The following is a 17,083-nucleotide window of genomic DNA, read 5'->3' on the forward strand; positions in this document are numbered from 1 at the left end:
GGGTTTTGTCAAAAGCCTGAACATCGAGTTTTACTTACAGTTCTGACCTCCAACCATCGGTTGGCAGCAGAGAGAAAGAGGTAAGCTGTGTTGTTGGTGTCAGTTAGCTCCAACATCCGCTGCTTGAAGTGAGCCTCATGCCTGGAAACACAAAATATTTATTACGTGACATTTAGTATGTGATACAGAACTGTGACTAAGCTAAACAGTAACACAACTGTGAAGAATGAGAGTGTTCAAATAATTTATGTAAGCTACACTCAAGAGACTTAACTGAGGAGTTAAACATAAAAGTTTCATAATGTCTATTGTTGGATTGCTTAAATACATTTTGAACAAGCATTGATGGGATTATAAAACATGGCCATTCAGACTGAATCAACACAGCAAAGGTAATATCTCACATAATTGGCTCTGTCTCATAAAAATCAGTTAATCCTATTTTCACTTCACTTCAAATCTAGTTGATATTAATTTGCTTAGGTCTGCAAGAGTGGAGACATCCCTTTTATGGGAATGTTAACAGAGAGAGAGAGAGATTGTGCAGTTTGTTGAAAGAGCCCTGTGCTTTTGGAAGAGCCTCAGTCCACTGACCTGAATGCTCGAATGGTGGTGAGGCCCTCTGCAGTCTCAGAGAAATGACAGAGTAAAGGCAGCTGAGTGGAGTCATCCAGATCCTGCAGATCTCTGAGAAAGATAGAATCAAAAAGAGACAGATACAGCAACAGACAGAGAGGGAGATTGAAGGTAGTGCTAATAGAGCTCACCATTATGGTTCTGAAAGTATAAGTCACTGTTGCCATGAAAATGGGAATTGTATGGTTTCAGAAGACTTGGAATATGATGCACAAGTCACATGGACTACTTTTGTGATACATTTGGGGTCCTTTTTTAGGATTTAAAGTGAATGTCTGTTAACTGCCATTGTATTGAAAAGACAGACCAGGATAGAATACAATTTCTCCTTTTGTGTTCCGCCAAAGAATGTAAGTAATATGGGTTTGGAACGACATAAGGGTATTTAAATTAGGACAACTAACATTTTTGGGTGAACCAATTCTTTGATATGACACACACACACACACACACACACACACACACACACACACACACACACACACACACACACAGTTGTGTTTCCATGTTTTATGGGGACTTTCCATAGACATAATGGTTTTTATACTGTACAAACTTTATATTCTATCTCCTAAACCTAACCCTACCCCTAAACCTAACCCTCACAGAAAACTTTCTGCATTTTTACATTTTCAAAAAACATAATTAGTATGATTTATAAGCTGTTTTTCTCATGGGGACCGACAAAATGTCCCCACAAGGTCAAAAATTTCGGGTTTTACTATCCTTATGGGGACATTTGGTCCCCACAATGTGATAAATACACGCTCACACACACAAACACACACACACACACACACACACACACACACACACACACACACATATATATATATATTTTAACATAGTTTGCAGTTCTTTATTGGATAATCTAGTAATTGTTAAATTCCCTCAAAATTATATTTTTTCTTTGTAATTTTTCTTTTTTCAGGTTTCAAAGATGTAATTTTGCTTTGATACCAACGATTGTGATTCATTGTATAGCTGGTTGGTTGGTTTAAAAGCTAACTCTTTTTGTGTGTGTGTGTCTGAAACACCTATAGAGAACATTTATTTACATTTATTTACATTTACATTTATTCATTTGGCAGACGCTTTTATCCAAAGCGACTTACAAAAGAGGAAGAACATCAGCGAATCATCTTAGGGAGACAGTGGTACAAAAAGTGCCATATTACAAAGTTTCATTATCATCAGAATAGTATACAAATTTATGACAAATGTAATTCCAGAACCAAGGCTGCTAAAAAAAAGTGGTTCATCACTGTTATGCTTTATAAGGGTTAAGAGAGCTGCAATGAAAAGATTGAAGTCTTCTGTGAAATACTTACTTAGAAGCAACCCTAAAGTACTTCTGGATGAAGTAGAATGCCACAGCAAGTGGCAACAGTGCGATGAGGAAGGCTGGGGTGATAAAAGAAATGATCCCAATCGCTGAGAGACAAAGGAGAGTGGAACGTGTAAGAGACTCTAGTGTTGGAGGAATATGCTGCGGAGAGAGAGCGAAAGAGACATTAGCACACATATGCCACATTCCTGTTCAAATTAATACTTCAATGTTGACCACTGCAATGGTACTGCAGCACTGTGGTGGCATGTCTGTGTGGAAACTGAAACCTGCTCATTTTAGTGGGCTTAAAATAAAATAAAGCCCTATGATATAAAGAAACCCTATCTTTCTCTCACCTGGTCAATGATGTTGGTGTCCGCTGAGAACCGATTCAGGATTTGTCCAAGCGGGGTGATATCAAAGAATCTAAAAAATAGTACATTGAAAAGAACATTATTTCAATATTTTCTTGATTAAGTCTGCATCAGATATTTGCAAGATAAGAATGGTAACAGAGTATGTGAAAACATATTTTGCTTGTGTGAGTACCTGATGGGTGCGTAAATTATCTTGTTGAGTAGATTATGATGGAGGTTGGTAGCAGCAGCCACACCCAGAAACTCCACACTCAGAGAAGTGATAAGGCAGAGGGCTATTGCAGCCCCACACAATATTATGAACACTGGCACATAGGAACGATGCTGTGAACCACATAAAAACATAAAGAGCTCAACTTCACCACTTCTACTAGCTAGATCAAATATGCCATAAATAGACATTTTATAACTGCCATTTTCAGCAGTAATGCTTTATACCTCTGCAATCTGTGTGGCATCATAGTTCAGACTGTAATTGCTTGCATTGTCAAATGGATTGGCAAGAATTTCATTACTCGGTTTTGAGGAGGTCCAGGCTGCCAGCCAGTAGTCTATGGCCACCATAACCGAATGCTTGGCCAGCTTGGAAGACACCATGAGGAAGACCATGAGGAAGCCACCTGAGGACAGATATCTCCAGCACATTTTCCATGGGATCTTAGAACGTCGGCTTGTGGTGGTGGACATGTTGTCATCTTCATCCTCCTCCACTTCCTCCTCTGTGGAATGAAATGATATGGGATTTACAAAAAAAACAAACCAAAAAAAAAAACAGGAAAGGTTGTGCTAAAAAGCTGTTGAATATTTACCTTCATCCTCATCATCAATTTGGTTCTTCGCATCTCTGGAATAGAACGCTCTCCTCAAAGTCTTCCTCTCCAGTGTGGTCTGACTTTCTAGTTCGGTCTCCTAAAACGCAGTAACAAAAACACACACTGTAGACCACATAATAAAAATCAGCCTGCTTTGCTGTAAAACATTGTTAACAAGAGATTATATTTGAGGGAAACTGACCTTTTCTAGCTCCTGGTCTTGTCGATTCATCAGGGTTTTCCAGTGCTCATAGAGTTCCACATCATGGGTCTGAATATCCTTTAATGTCCCCTCTCTCAGCACTGAGCCATCCTTCATGGCTATTATCTACCAAAAAGATGCTAATATTAATCACTCAGGGCTCTACACAATGTGTAAATTTTAATTGTCTATGTGACAAAATTCATCAGCTTCAAAGAGCTGATTTCATATGTGTAAAACGTTTGAAACAGGAGCACTTTTTGTCTGCTATGGTCAAATGAATAGGATTATATAGACAAGAGAGTGTTGATATTAGACAAGCAATCTCAGTTTGAGAAGCTTCTTACATGCAGTGCCTTAGACTCAACCTAAAAATTAAATAAAGCTATTTTTCAATGCCATTGAGAGCAGGCAATTGGTAATTGTCTCTCAGACCAGAAGACAAACCCCCCTTTCAGAGAGTAAAAAACACTGACTAAGTTCTAGCCTTTGGAGACAATTTTCCAGCATCTGCAGTTACCCAGTCAGCATGGATGAGGTACTGCAGCTTATGTGTGACCAAGACCAAAGTACGCTTGTCATCCTGTAGGAACTTAAGTATGCCCTCCTGCATCAAATGATCACTGAGGTGGATGTCCAGGGCTGAGAACGGGTCATCCTGCAGGTGGGATTTAAGCAAACCCAAAGCCAGGTTAAGGATTAACTCAAATTCAACACGAAACAAAATAGATGCCAAAACTGATCCAAACACTTGTGTTTATCAATTGGGGAAATCGGGTTAAGGGTGAATTCTTGTTCAGTTAATTGATTAAACGCTTTAATTCTGCTTCTTTAAAGGAATATTCTGGGTTCAATACAAGTTATACTCAATTGTCAGCATTTGGTACAGTCAGCACAGCACTTTCTATAGTCCTCTGTGGAGGGATACTTTTCCATCTCCATGAAAAATTGCTTGTGATGTTCCTCATGATGTAAGTTGATTTAGATAAAAGTGTCTAAATGCTAAATGGAGATAATATTAAACACCAAGGCTTGTCTTGCAGAAATTACTATTTCAATTCCAGAATTCAAATGTCAATATTTCAATTCTGTGTAGTTAATATCTGTTTTAAAAGTCACTTTAAACATACAGATTGTCCTAAAAGGATCAATGGTTTTAGGAAAGAGATAAATTCACTATTCTGCACAGAAGGGTATTTATTCACACACTGTAATCGAATAATTAGCACTTTCACATTATTTTGTGTTGTTTTTTTTTTTTGCTATTGATGCCACTACACCCCCTTTGCTTACACGTGTTATAATCTTATCTTGGGATAAGCAAAATTGCTTTCAGAGTACCTCTGAAAGCAAATTAAACACTGTAGTCATCATTATAAACACTACATAGACAGGGACGAATTACCGACCGGACCCTTGACAACCAGGGGGCCCTTGACTGCCCGGGGGTGCCCTGGTCTTTAAGGCTGCGCAATCTAGTTTGGTGATCCCCCCCACTTGAACCCCCTTGGAGATAATTGGCCCCAGGGCCTTTGCAAGTAATTATCCGTCCCTGTACTTAGACCAAATATATTGAAGGCATGTAGCATACCACTTGGAAAGTGCTCACTGTGGAGGGTGGAGGTTTAAATCAATATCAACAATATGAGTGTGTCTACTTGTTTTATTGTGTCTAATCCACAATTGTCTGTAATGTAAAAGTTGATTCATACCAGGAAAACTATGTTGGTGTTCTGGTATAGAGCTCTGGCCACACAGATCCGTTGTCTCTGACCACCACTGAGATTAATACCCTGTAGGATTACATACACAAACACAAATTCATTTCAAACCCTTTTAGTTTTGATGACATAGTGTCATGATAGTCTCGATAACAACTCTTTATTTGATTAGTAGCAGCTGAGGTCAGATAAGCAGCTTTGATTAGCAGCTGAGGTCAGATAACTGGTCTAAAGCCCAGACACAGTGAGTTATTAGCATCACCTAATAAAGAAATTACTAATGTCCTATCTTACCCGTTCTCCAATTTCAGTCTGGTCTCCAAAAGGAAGGATGTCGATATCTGGTTGAAGTGAGCAGGCATCAATCACTGCTTTGTATCTGTGCAATAAATTTAAAGTTTAAAAATATAATAATGTTTAGAAAACCAAGGCTAGGAATACTAAAAATGAGCTCTCAAGGGAGTGAAAATGAATGTAGGTACTCAGAGTTTTCACAGATTTGATTTTCTCAGTTTTGGTCCATGTCTAATAGCTTTCAGACCATCAATTTGCTAGTGTACTTTTAAGAGTTGATCAAAGTAATCTTTAGCCAATATAAGTTCTGTATTTAAAATTCACAGTTTCCATTTCTGGACAAAATCTTTCCTAAACAACTTTTAACATATCAAATTCTGTCTAGAATAAGAATATCCCTCCTCCTAATATGATCTGCAACCAACTAGCAAGTACTGTAGCAAACCATGGTTAATGGCTGACATAACTAAAGCATTTTGGCTATTATATTTATATATAAAAAGGACCAGCCCTTTGATATGTCCCATCCAAACTTCTTGTTTCATTAGGAAATACATGGGAACTTTTTTCCTCACCTCTGCTTATTAAAAGGACTCCCAAATATGATGTTGTCCTCAACAGTGGCATTCAGGAGCCATGACTTCTGTGCTGCATAGGCTACAGAATACCTGTTTTTACTGAGCAATTGAGAAAACAGAGAAAAGACAGAAAGCAACATAATTAGTTAAGATGGAAATGTATAAATACATACTCTGATTACCATCACCACAAAACACTAAGGGTTTGAAGATGAAATGATAGAGACATTTTTTTTTTGTTAATCATGAGGTAAAGGAGCAGATTAAAGAAAATATCAAATGCAGGGAGTCACAATGACCATGTATGAAACACCTGCAGAATTACAGTAGGAATACACAACAGAGTCAAGTTTTGAGACTGAAACAATAAAGATCAAATTATGAACAACAATGTAAATAGTATGAGCGTAGTTCATGGCTTCAAGAAACAAAAGATGATACATGATATTGTGAATGGCTTCCTATTGTTGATAAAACAAAAGTCTGTTTTGATTTAATTTGGAGGAGTCCTTCTGTAACAACCAAATATTGCCAGAAATGAATATCAGTGTAAGCAAACCCTATTGTTAACAAGAGTGGTGAAGACTCTTAGCATTTTCCCACACCTTGCACTGCATTTCTCACAAAAACATATCAAAATTCGGGAGGAGAGGAGGAGGACAGGGGGTTTAAAACCAGAGGAATGTAAAGATAGTGGAGAAATGGTCCTGAAGGGATAAATGGATGGATAAGCAGATGAATGGGGAATCACTGCACATCTGTTGAAAGAGTTCAGAAACAGGTACCTCCATTCCTCATAAGACAGCTCTGTATCATGCCCGCTGCAAGTCACGCACATTAAAAGATATTAAAGCTCAGAACAGTACAGTCATACAAACTGTACACTGCTGACAGATCAATTTCAAAAGATTCTTGCCTACTGGCTGCTTTGAAAATACAAAATACCCTTGCCACATTTTTAGGCCATTTTTGAAGTCACATATGCTACAAAAGGCCTCCTGTGTTGGTTTATAGAGGTGACTGTGTAGCTGTGTAGCACGTACGCATGTAAAGACCACCGGTGAAATACCTTATGTTCCAATCGAGGAGTATCTCACAATCAGGCAGCCTGATTGAACACAGCATGATGGAAGAGAACACAGAGAAACAAAGACACATGTGTGACCAGAGTTAGTAAATAGTCCATGAGGACACGTTCTGTAATAACAGTGACATACTCCACTTGACTCCCATTTAGAAGTCATAAAACATGACCTGAATAGTGATTAAGTATTTCGATGTTCAGAAGTAGACTTTAGCTGGAGAGTAATGCCATTGTCATTAAAGAAACTGAAACTAAAAAAATAAATAATTATAACTTGTATTGTTACAAAGTAAAATGAATAGTCCATATTACTGAGGCCTAAACAAAGACATAATAGGTGCAAAACTTGTATCTCCTATTCTTCTCTTCTCAATATCAAAAATATCCAAATATTCTGACATCTTTGTTTAAATTGGCTTAAATTTGTTTACGGCATTCGGTACACAGTGTTCCTCCTACTCAGTTTTGAACAGTGCTGCTGTTCTCACTTTACGTCTCGCGTGAACATGCCAACGCCAATCTGTCATACGAGAGACCGCGTGACCTCAGCCCTCTAGTGAACATGCATACCACTGCTTAATGGAAGAGATTATTTAGAGTTAAAAAGTACTTAAATATTGATCTTTTTCACAACAAAAGTGATCGTGTCACTTTATAAGCCATACATTTAACCACTGGAGTAGTATGGATGACGTTAATGATGATTATCTGTGCTTTTTGGGGCATCAAACATCGTGTTAAAATCCACATCCATTATAAGGATCTATTCAGCTGAGATATTTTTTTATTTTTCTTCAAATGTTATCTGCTGAAGAAAGGAAGTTTATATACATCTGGGATGGCATGAGGGTGAGTAAATTATGAGAGAATTTTCATTTTTGGGTAAACTATCCCTTTAATCCCCAATGCAATAAAAGCATTTATTGAAACCAAGCTGCAAAAACACCTTGTTTTTGGGGGCTCATTTATTCATGACCGACTCTACAGCAACAACATCAACGCCTACTTTATATCATCATATCATCGCACCCTTGGCACCAAGCACTGGCACTCTGTTCGTAAAACAAAGAGAGCGAGTAGGACAGACAGGCCTAGTGTGGCCAACTAAATATTTCTAAACCCCAAAGGGGTGGAAGAACCACAGCGTTTTCTTGTTCCCAGACTTTGCGAATTCAACAAGAAAGAATCGTGATTGATTCAAGGAATGCAATCAACACATACATCAATGGAAGTTAACTTTTGCACTGATGTGACTTGGAGGATCTTTCTATAATATGTCGATTGATCACTGCCATGGAGATGCAATTTGGTATCAGTGTAAAGGAATTAATGGAAAGGAGGAGGCGAGAACCGGCTTGATAATATCTAGACTATTTGTAATATTTTTTTATATAATGATGCACTAGACAGACATCTTTGACCGTTATAATGTATTTTGCGCCACTTTTAAATAAAGTAACTAGTTTAATTCATGAATATTTTAAATGTCATCACTGTTTGATTGAGCTTGAGTGAACAGTTTAATATATATTCAAATGAAATGTGTTGGATGTGTGTTATGTGTAAACCCTGAAATTTAGTTTTATAATATTGTAGAGCTTGATCATTCTCTTCTGTCTGAGTTTCAGATATAGCTGTATTTGAGGGGCTGCACAAATGCCAGTTAGAACAGTGGGTATTTATGGTGAAGTTTAAAGGGGATGCTGAGGCCAAAAGCAAGCGTTTCAGAGGAAAATTATCATATATTACTAAATTATGACTGTTAAAAAAAACTTCCTCAGGGAAGACAATAAAATAATAAAAGAGAGCATGTCATGGCCCCTTTAAAATTTATAAATGTCATAGCATTTTATAACAAAACATAAAAACAAGTGGCACAGGCACACTTATTAAGCAGTTTATTATATTTGTTAGGTTTAAAATTATAAAACAAGCAACGGACAGTAAATTTGCTAACACACAAGATAAAGCTGGTCAAAAATTGCTAAGATTTAAATACTACTGATAATATAATAATGGTACTTGAGGGTAATACATCCACTAAAAATTATCATTCAACCAGTTTGTTAAAAGAAATTGCAAAAATTATTCAGAAAAACTTAATCAAGTCCTAATACAAGATCTAGCATCATTTGTGTGCACATAACAATTGGTTTTATATTTTGTTATTTAATACAATGATATTAATAGATTTTACTGTAAAGTGTGACTTAAAAAGGCCACTCTTTGCAAATCAATGGATTATAAGCAACTACTGTATGCAGATCTGCTTTGTTTTGCTCATAAATGCTAATCAGAGGCCATTTCAAGCACAGGCTGACAGATGGAGATATTCACAGAGAGAAAAGCATTTCCTTTGTGTGGTGATAACACAGAGGGGAGAGAATGACATGAGGGAGAAAATGACAGAAAAAGGTTAAAGATTACTGGATGGAGTAAACAAAGACAAAATTAGGCACACACACACTCACCCACACACACACACACATGGAGTTAAGTTGGCCCCACATACATCTGTATAAGCACAACATGGTATATATATATATATATATATATATGTGTATGTTTGTGTGTGTGTATATATATACATATACAGTATATATATATACACACACACGTGTGTTTTAATAGATGTAGGCTTTGATTAGCATCTGATGTGTCTGGCATACACATGTACTCCTCCCTTGTTTTCTGGTACATAAACACAAACATTTAAAAATAGATTAACTGCTTTAGGGGTCGAGAGAAAGGAGAGGTGAATTTTGGTTCACAACTTCACAATTTGTTAAGTGAAAATACAAACAGCAAGCCCTAAAAATCTGTTATACAGTATATACACTGATCAGCCTCAACATTAAAACCACCTGCCTAATATTATGTAGGCATACCATCAGAATGGGGAAAAAATGTGATCTCAGTGATTTGGACCATGGCATGATTGTTGGTGCCAGACAGGCTGGTCTGAGTATTTCTGTAACTGCTGATCTCCTAGGATCTTAACACACAACAGTCTCTAGAATTTACTCAGAATGGTGTCAAAAACAAAAACAATCCATTGAGCGGCAGTTCTGTAGACAGAAATGCCTTGTTGATGAGAGAGGTCAACAGAGAATGGCTAGACTGACAAAGTCTATGGAATGCTATTCTGAGATATGGGTTGGTGCTGTTTTGGCAGGTGTAATAATATTAGGCAGGTGGTTTTAATGTTGTGGCTGATAGGTGTATATATATATATATATATATATATATATATATATATATATATATATATTATATACATGGACACCCAAATACAACAACCATGTGTGCTTGTTGAGCATTTAATTTCAAAACCATTGCAACAATGTTTGGGCACAAAAGGAGATATCCCTTTTGGGTGACATAATCAAACCTGTTAATTAAAAGGGGCCACATACTTTTGGCCATGTATTATTTTTTTTGCATACAGATGACATACTATAGCATAAAGTATTTTATACAGAGAGTTTCAGTTTATACAGTATGTGAATATGTCTTTGTGTGTGAAATCTCTCTCACTTGCTCCAGAAGACTTTTCCACTGATCGTCTGCATCTCTCCAAGCATGGCCAACAACAGAGATGATTTCCCGCAACCCACCTGGCCCACGATCATTGTCAGCTGACCTGTATAAAAAGGCAACAAGAGGAAGGTTAATTACAGATTTATATGTACAGGTTTTGCCCCTGTGGATAGTTTTTTATGTATACTGTCAATGGGGGATTGTATGACTACAGCAGGCAGTAGGGTGACCATCTGTTGGTTGGCTTGCAGCTTGTTCAGGTTCAGTTCAATGCTTTAATGAGGCTTCAGAATTACTAAAGCAGCACAGCAAATAATGTTCAGAGACATGAAGTCTTCAGTATTAGTGTTAGTGCACCCCAAAATACAAATTCTGTCAACATTTACTCACCCTCATGTTGTTCCAAAGTCATATTACTTTTTTCTTCAATGGAACATGTTACGTCTCAATCGCCACTCACTTTCATTGCATCTTTTTCCATACAATGAACGTGAATGGTTCATAGGTTCACTTTCATCTCCTTTTGTGTTCCACAGAAGAAAAAATAATAGTTTCCAAAAAAATTGTTACAAAATACAGGAGAATAACTGATGACAGAATTTTAAGTTTTGGTTGAACTATCCCTTTAAGACTTAAGTACAAAGAATTACATTACACATTTTTTGTTTGTATGTGTTTGAGTGACAGTAGGGCTTTCTTAACAGGGACAGCAGATCTGGTACATTTAGTGTGGTGTTAATTAATGAGTATTCTCCAAACATAACACCTTGTCTATTTATTATTTGTTGTACTTTTGTATGTCTTACTACATTTGCATATGTCTAATGTCTTTATACATACATAGATTTTTACAGAAGTTTTGTCTGTACTTCTATTTATGTATGTAATTTACTTCTAACATACATATGTTATTGGCTTTTCTCCACATCTATGGACATATAGCTCTATAACACTTTAACTAATATATTTACATTTAATGCAACATTTTGTGGAGTACAAAAATAATCTTTTTGTACCTGTACAATGACAATAAAGACAAAATACAAAATACAGATACAAAAATACTCTTAGAGACCAAGAGAGTTTGTTATGTTTGCATTGAAAGTGTCTGCCAATTCAGTCACACCAAGGTGACTTTGTGCCTGAAAATGTGTATGACTGATGTTCCTTAAAGTGCAAAAACTAAAGAGTCACACGACGCCATGCGAGGTTCAGACATGTGAACGGCGAGTTCTGCGCACTTTACTAGTTTGTATACTTTTTATGTTATATCAGTGAGATTCGATACACCCTGATCCTTAACTGTTCTAGGGCAATCCTCGTGCTCTGGAGACATTAAAAGACACTTACGTGCTCAAGCTGATGTCCCGAACAAGGCTGCGGCCAGGGAGCCGATTTGGCTGGAGAAGAGATGGAAATTCAGTGAGAATTGTGGAACGTGTCGGCAATGCTGACGAAGGTTGTTGCTGACTTGAAGGATCTTTCTGTTATACAGCGATCATTCAATGCCATGGAGACGAAATTCACTGAGGTGGTTACAAGAGTGGGGGATGTCGAGAAATGGATCGATTATCTGGAGTCTTCGGTGAGAGAATTAGCTGCTAATTCCGCTAGAGCACATCTGGGAGAAGTTGGAAGACTTGGAGAATTGTAACAGGCGGAATAATGTCAGAATTGTTGGAATTCCTGAGGACGAAGAAGGTCAGGATATGGTGAAATTCCTGGACGGGCTCATTCCGAGTTTGCTCGACATAACAGGCCATAAGCTGGAAATTGAGTGAGCTCACAGGGTTCCGGCTCGGCGATTCGCTGAGGGAGACAGGCCTCGAACAATTCTGGCCAAATTTCTGAGATCATCCAATAAAGATCTCGTTTTACGCAAGGCACAGGGTAAGTGAGGGCTTTCTTGGAAGAACCACAGCGTTTTCTTTTTCGAGAACCGGCTTGATAATATAAATAATAATGAATGAAGAACTGAACCAAAAGACACAAACACACAGGTGTCGGGCAGCTGATGTTTTATTCCCAGCAAATTTGTGTGATTTACTTAGCTAATTTCGAGCAAATGGCTGAACCCAAAATTAGGTATTAATAAGTCCCCTTTCTGCTGGTCAGAGTGGATTGTGAGTGGGGTTGCTACACTCGGTGACCTATATGAGAGTGTTGAGATCCTTTGAACATTTGGTTCAACATTTTGGGATTCCCAGAACTCAGTTTTTTTGGTATTTACAGCTCTGTACTATTTTTGGGAGTAGCATACACCCCCTAAAGTGGCAGACACTCTGGGAGTGGTGAATAATGCTTATGAGGCTGGTGGGACACTAGAAGATGTAGATCCCATGTCTTCTGGTGGTGTGTTACCCATGTCTTCTGGTGGTGTGTTAAGATCCAAACATTTTGGTTGAAGGTTCAGAGTATTCTGTGTGTTGTACTGGGCACTGAAATGTAATTTTACCCTAGAATCTTTATTTTAGGCGATGGGGCGATTATCAATATAGAGTCCTAACCAGTGTCATGATCGCCAGACAATTTTATGGGGATGGAAGGGGGTGTATATGTTTTGCTTTTCTTTGTTTAATATATGAATCAATAAAAAATAAAAATGTATCACAAAAAAAGTGCAAAAACTCAAGTAATTTGTCATTTATTGTCTAAAAGTACATTTGTGGGGTTTCCGGTGCTTTGAAGCAGTATACCTGTTGGGATTTGGATGTTGATATCAGACAACGTTGACAAGTTGCTTCCCCATGTGAAGAAACCATCATTAACCTGAATGAGACATAATAACAAAAACAAATAAAAAGCAAACACTTTACAAATATGGCAACAAACCAGCACTCTCTCCATCCTGGTGTGATGTGTTTACATTTTCATCTCTGCTTGTACAAGCTTTTGGTCAAATGTATATCTTCCGAATGTGTTCTAAATTCTATTTTCCCAATGTTTATTTAGAGCAATTATAACACTCCCATCAGAACAGCACAGTAGGCCAGAATTAAATACTGGGAAAAGGAGAACAGTGAATGATCTAAAACATCTGTAAGAACAAGACAGAGCGAGAGAGAGAGAGAGAGAGAGAGAGAGAGAAGGAGAGGGTAAATTTGGGAGGAATGGTTGAGATGGAGTTTAAATGTCAGAGTAGATTAGGCCATATTCATAACAGAGTGAGCGGATGTGACAGTAGGTCAGTGTGAGAGAGTGCACGCAGGCTTACAGGACATGTGTGCATGTGTGTTGATGTGTTAGGCCACAAAGCTCATTAGCAAAGAGGCTAGTGCTGTCCAGAGGGATGCAAAAGGAAACTGACCCTCCAGGGAACAAAAGACAGAGGAGAAACAAAACAAAATAAACAGTTAAATTAATGTCCTTCTGATTTTTAGACTTTTTCTTCTCGTGAGAATCCCAAACGGCACTCAGAGGAAAGCTGAACCCAGAGAACCTTAGCTAAAGCCATGTCTGAGAAACAATCCTAATCTCCATATGGGGAAATTCAAACCAGCTGAGAAAGGAAAGAACATGCTATTATGGATGGGCATAAGTACCCGCGTACACAAAAACTCAGCAACGATTAAAAACACAAATTCAAGAGTCACCAGTATATTATAGGATTTCCCCACCTTCAAAACCCCAATCTAACCCCTGTGTGTGTCTATGTGGGGTTTAAAAACTTGTTTAGATAAAGTCGGAGTAGAGCAACCAATTGGCCGTGTCTTGACTGGGGAAGGTTATTGTCATCTGAATGAGAACATGCAGACCCTGAGTTCTCTTTATGAACTTCAGCATGTGCTCTACGTCTGTGAATGAGGGCCTGAGAATCAGGGCTGATGGGGTCTTTGCTGACGTCTGACCTGTACAGCGACATCCTCAGTCTCTTTGGGCCGCAGCTGTCTGCGCATGGGCTGCTCGTAGTTATCCATGCGAAACCGCCCCTTCCTGTTAAACACCTTAGTCTATGATGATAGAAAGAAAAAGAGAGAGTTTGAGGGAAATGTTAAAGAAAGTGAAAAGTACATATCACATGCCTTTCCTATTTCAGAACCATGAGATGGGGCTCCACCAACAATTAGTGATGTAATTGCTGTCAAACAGATGAAGACAAAAACAGATGTTATTTTGGGCAGTTTTCATTCTCTTCAGGACTTTTCTCTTTATTTAGCCTGTTATGAGCTAAAATATTTTCAGTTCATCTTTCAAGAGTTCTGTCATTTAGAAAATATTAATCTTAAGGGCTACAGCAAGTCTACAGATAGTTAGAGCTGCTCTTACCACTTCTTAACACTGACCAAGTTAAAGGCTACTGACAATCATTGCGAATCTTATTTTCTGTCCACTGTGCACACGAAACAACAATCAATATGGATCGCACATTATCCACTGTTTTTGCGGTTGCATGTAAACACATAGTATATTTGCAGCATTGTTGTGTCTTTTATGTAATGTAAAACAGCTCAATATAGGAAAATGTCCCTGTAGAATAATTGACTCATAACGTATTGAGGGGGCCCTCACATAGGGTTAGGGCTGTGGGGGTGGCCCGTACACCAGTGGGAAAACGCGTTCCCTCTTGTGCATATCTCCAACCTTTTTTTCACAGCTCAATGCCATTTCCACTTAAGAATTCCCTGCCCTTTCGATTTCCCCCTCTTCTTCCTGCCAAATCTTTCCATTCTCAGTCTTCAACCTCAGTTTTCACTCACCTCATAGGGTGGATTGGTATAGTTTTAGCCCTGTCAAAAATTCATCCCTCTCTCAGAGAACAGCTGAAGGCCACTGTGTTGACTAGGGAGAGAGGCTTCGATTCAACCAGTTAATGAGATCTCAGCAATGCTGGCTCAGGGATGAACTGCTCCTGTTTCAGCTCTCTCAACGTGGGAAAGTTGCCTCTAGAGATGTGACCGTGTGGAATATCACGTTTGCTGTTATTTAAGGTCATATAAAATGTTACGATGTCAAGTTTGCGCTTCACCACAATTAAAATCACTGTTATTTAAATGAATGCGCAGAGCCACTTTACTGACACAAATAAAGCAGTCCTTGAAAAAAATCCTATTGTGGAACCAATGTGTTGCCAAAATTTAGTCCAGCGTAAGCAACCACCCAGCGATTCCCCAACAAACCCCCAGGACACAGGGAATGGTCCAAGTTTAGAAACATGTAATCATTTTTGCTTTAAAAACCTCCTTTTCTAAAAACATCTTTTGCATTTCCGAGCTTAAGAAAAGCTAGTCTGATACATGCCAAAGATATTAAGAAACTAAGAAAAGTTCTGAAGAATATCATAGCCTTGTCACACTAAGCAAATTCAAAATCAAAAAACACCCCACTCAGTTTGACATTAACAGTTTTTGCATCAGTTTTTCCACATGTTCTTCTTTTATTTTCCCCACTTATTCCTCATTTAAAATGGTATTCAATTTTGACATGTTAAAACATATACAAATTCATATATAATGATCATAATGGTTAATAGAAGTATATTTATAGATTTGATTACACGGTTTCAGTTTAATTTGTTTTGTTTATTATCTGTGCTAATTCTTATGTGATCACTAGATTTTCCACAGATTATTATTACTATCCATTTCTTGTAGCTGGCCCTTAAAGAGCAAGGAGTATCTTATTTCTACTTAAAAGACAGAGAATTGCCCCCTCTGAAGAGCTCCTGGAAAACTTCAGCTGAACTTGGAGGCTTGGAATAGATTATGAGTATTAGGGAATGTCTAAATCTGTGTGTGGGCACTCACATCCCCTGGGTATTTGTATTTCTTGTTGGACTCTAGAGGCATGGACATATCTCCATTTCTCCAGCTGTCATCTCCAATCTCATCACTCTGCAGAAACTCTCCAAGCTTCTGTACACTACAGGATACAGTGTAGATATCAATGAGTATATACATACACATTTACTGTGTGCATCACACTACTGTGCTGAACACACTTTATTACAATATTCCCAATTGTACAATTATAAAATCCCACCAAATAACCTTTATAGAAAAAAGTGACAACCAATAAGTGAAGTCAATATAAGGCTTATATCAACATACCAACATAAAGGAAAGTTATGGACTTGTTTAGTTAGCCACATACCTGACCAGGGCCTTGACTGCAAACCTGACCACCGTGGACAAAAGAAATAGTGGAGTGACCAGGATGTGAAACAGAGCCAAAGATGCAAATGCTTTAGCTGGGGTGAGCCTGACCTTCTCTATATAGGCATGTGTGACAAATGTCTATAAGAAAACAGACACAAACAGACATAAGCTTGGGAATGCATGGTCCACAGAGCACATGAAATACAAATAGTAAAACTGATTGGTCAAGGTCTGCAATTATGCACTTCTTACCACCAACACTGCAGCAATGGGGATGGCTGCATTCAAAAATACTGCAAAGTGAAATAGAGAAGCAGAGAGTTAAGATTGTTTTTTTTTTTTTTGGTAAAGCAAGGAAAACTTGAGCAAAAAAGAGCAATTTTGTCCTGATTCGTTAAGCTGATCAAAGACAAG

The 17,083-nt window shown here is 38.0% G+C and overlaps 1 protein-coding gene across 5 annotated transcripts in view; it reads right to left on the bottom strand.

Annotated features, from left to right (window-relative positions):
- The window catches only part of LOC127637457 (ATP-binding cassette sub-family C member 9-like), a 43,926-nt gene that overhangs the window by 12,886 nt on the left and 13,957 nt on the right, over positions 1 to 17,083 (bottom strand). For 4 of the 5 annotated variants that reach the window (XR_007969752.1, XM_052118532.1, XM_052118533.1 and 1 more), the window contains exons 12-29: positions 16,922 to 16,962; positions 16,665 to 16,807; positions 16,319 to 16,433; positions 14,423 to 14,524; positions 13,271 to 13,343; positions 10,572 to 10,677; positions 5,948 to 6,049; positions 5,373 to 5,457; positions 5,070 to 5,150; positions 3,878 to 4,015; positions 3,358 to 3,483; positions 3,153 to 3,252; positions 2,782 to 3,062; positions 2,516 to 2,667; positions 2,323 to 2,392; positions 1,968 to 2,125; positions 595 to 687; positions 39 to 141 (exon numbers count right to left, since the gene is read on the bottom strand). Coding sequence is in view for 4 of the 5 variants with exons in the window: in XM_052118532.1 (XP_051974492.1) it covers positions 39 to 141; positions 595 to 687; positions 1,968 to 2,125; positions 2,323 to 2,392; positions 2,516 to 2,667; positions 2,782 to 3,062; positions 3,153 to 3,252; positions 3,358 to 3,483; positions 3,878 to 4,015; positions 5,070 to 5,150; positions 5,373 to 5,457; positions 5,948 to 6,049; positions 10,572 to 10,677; positions 13,271 to 13,343; positions 14,423 to 14,524; positions 16,319 to 16,433; positions 16,665 to 16,807; positions 16,922 to 16,962 (2,069 nt within the window). In the remaining variant the exon portion in view is untranslated. Of the gene's footprint in view, positions 1 to 38; positions 142 to 594; positions 688 to 1,967; positions 2,126 to 2,322; positions 2,393 to 2,515; positions 2,668 to 2,781; positions 3,063 to 3,152; positions 3,253 to 3,357; positions 3,484 to 3,877; positions 4,016 to 5,069; positions 5,151 to 5,372; positions 5,458 to 5,947; positions 6,050 to 6,735; positions 6,772 to 7,019; positions 7,059 to 10,571; positions 10,678 to 13,270; positions 13,344 to 14,422; positions 14,525 to 16,318; positions 16,434 to 16,664; positions 16,808 to 16,921; positions 16,963 to 17,083 lie in introns of all 5 variants that reach the window. The other variant, XM_052118534.1, reaches the window with a different exon arrangement.

Source organism: Xyrauchen texanus, chromosome 45, assembly GCF_025860055.1.
Source record: "Xyrauchen texanus isolate HMW12.3.18 chromosome 45, RBS_HiC_50CHRs, whole genome shotgun sequence".
NCBI classification, from domain to species: Eukaryota; Metazoa; Chordata; class Actinopteri; order Cypriniformes; family Catostomidae; genus Xyrauchen; species Xyrauchen texanus.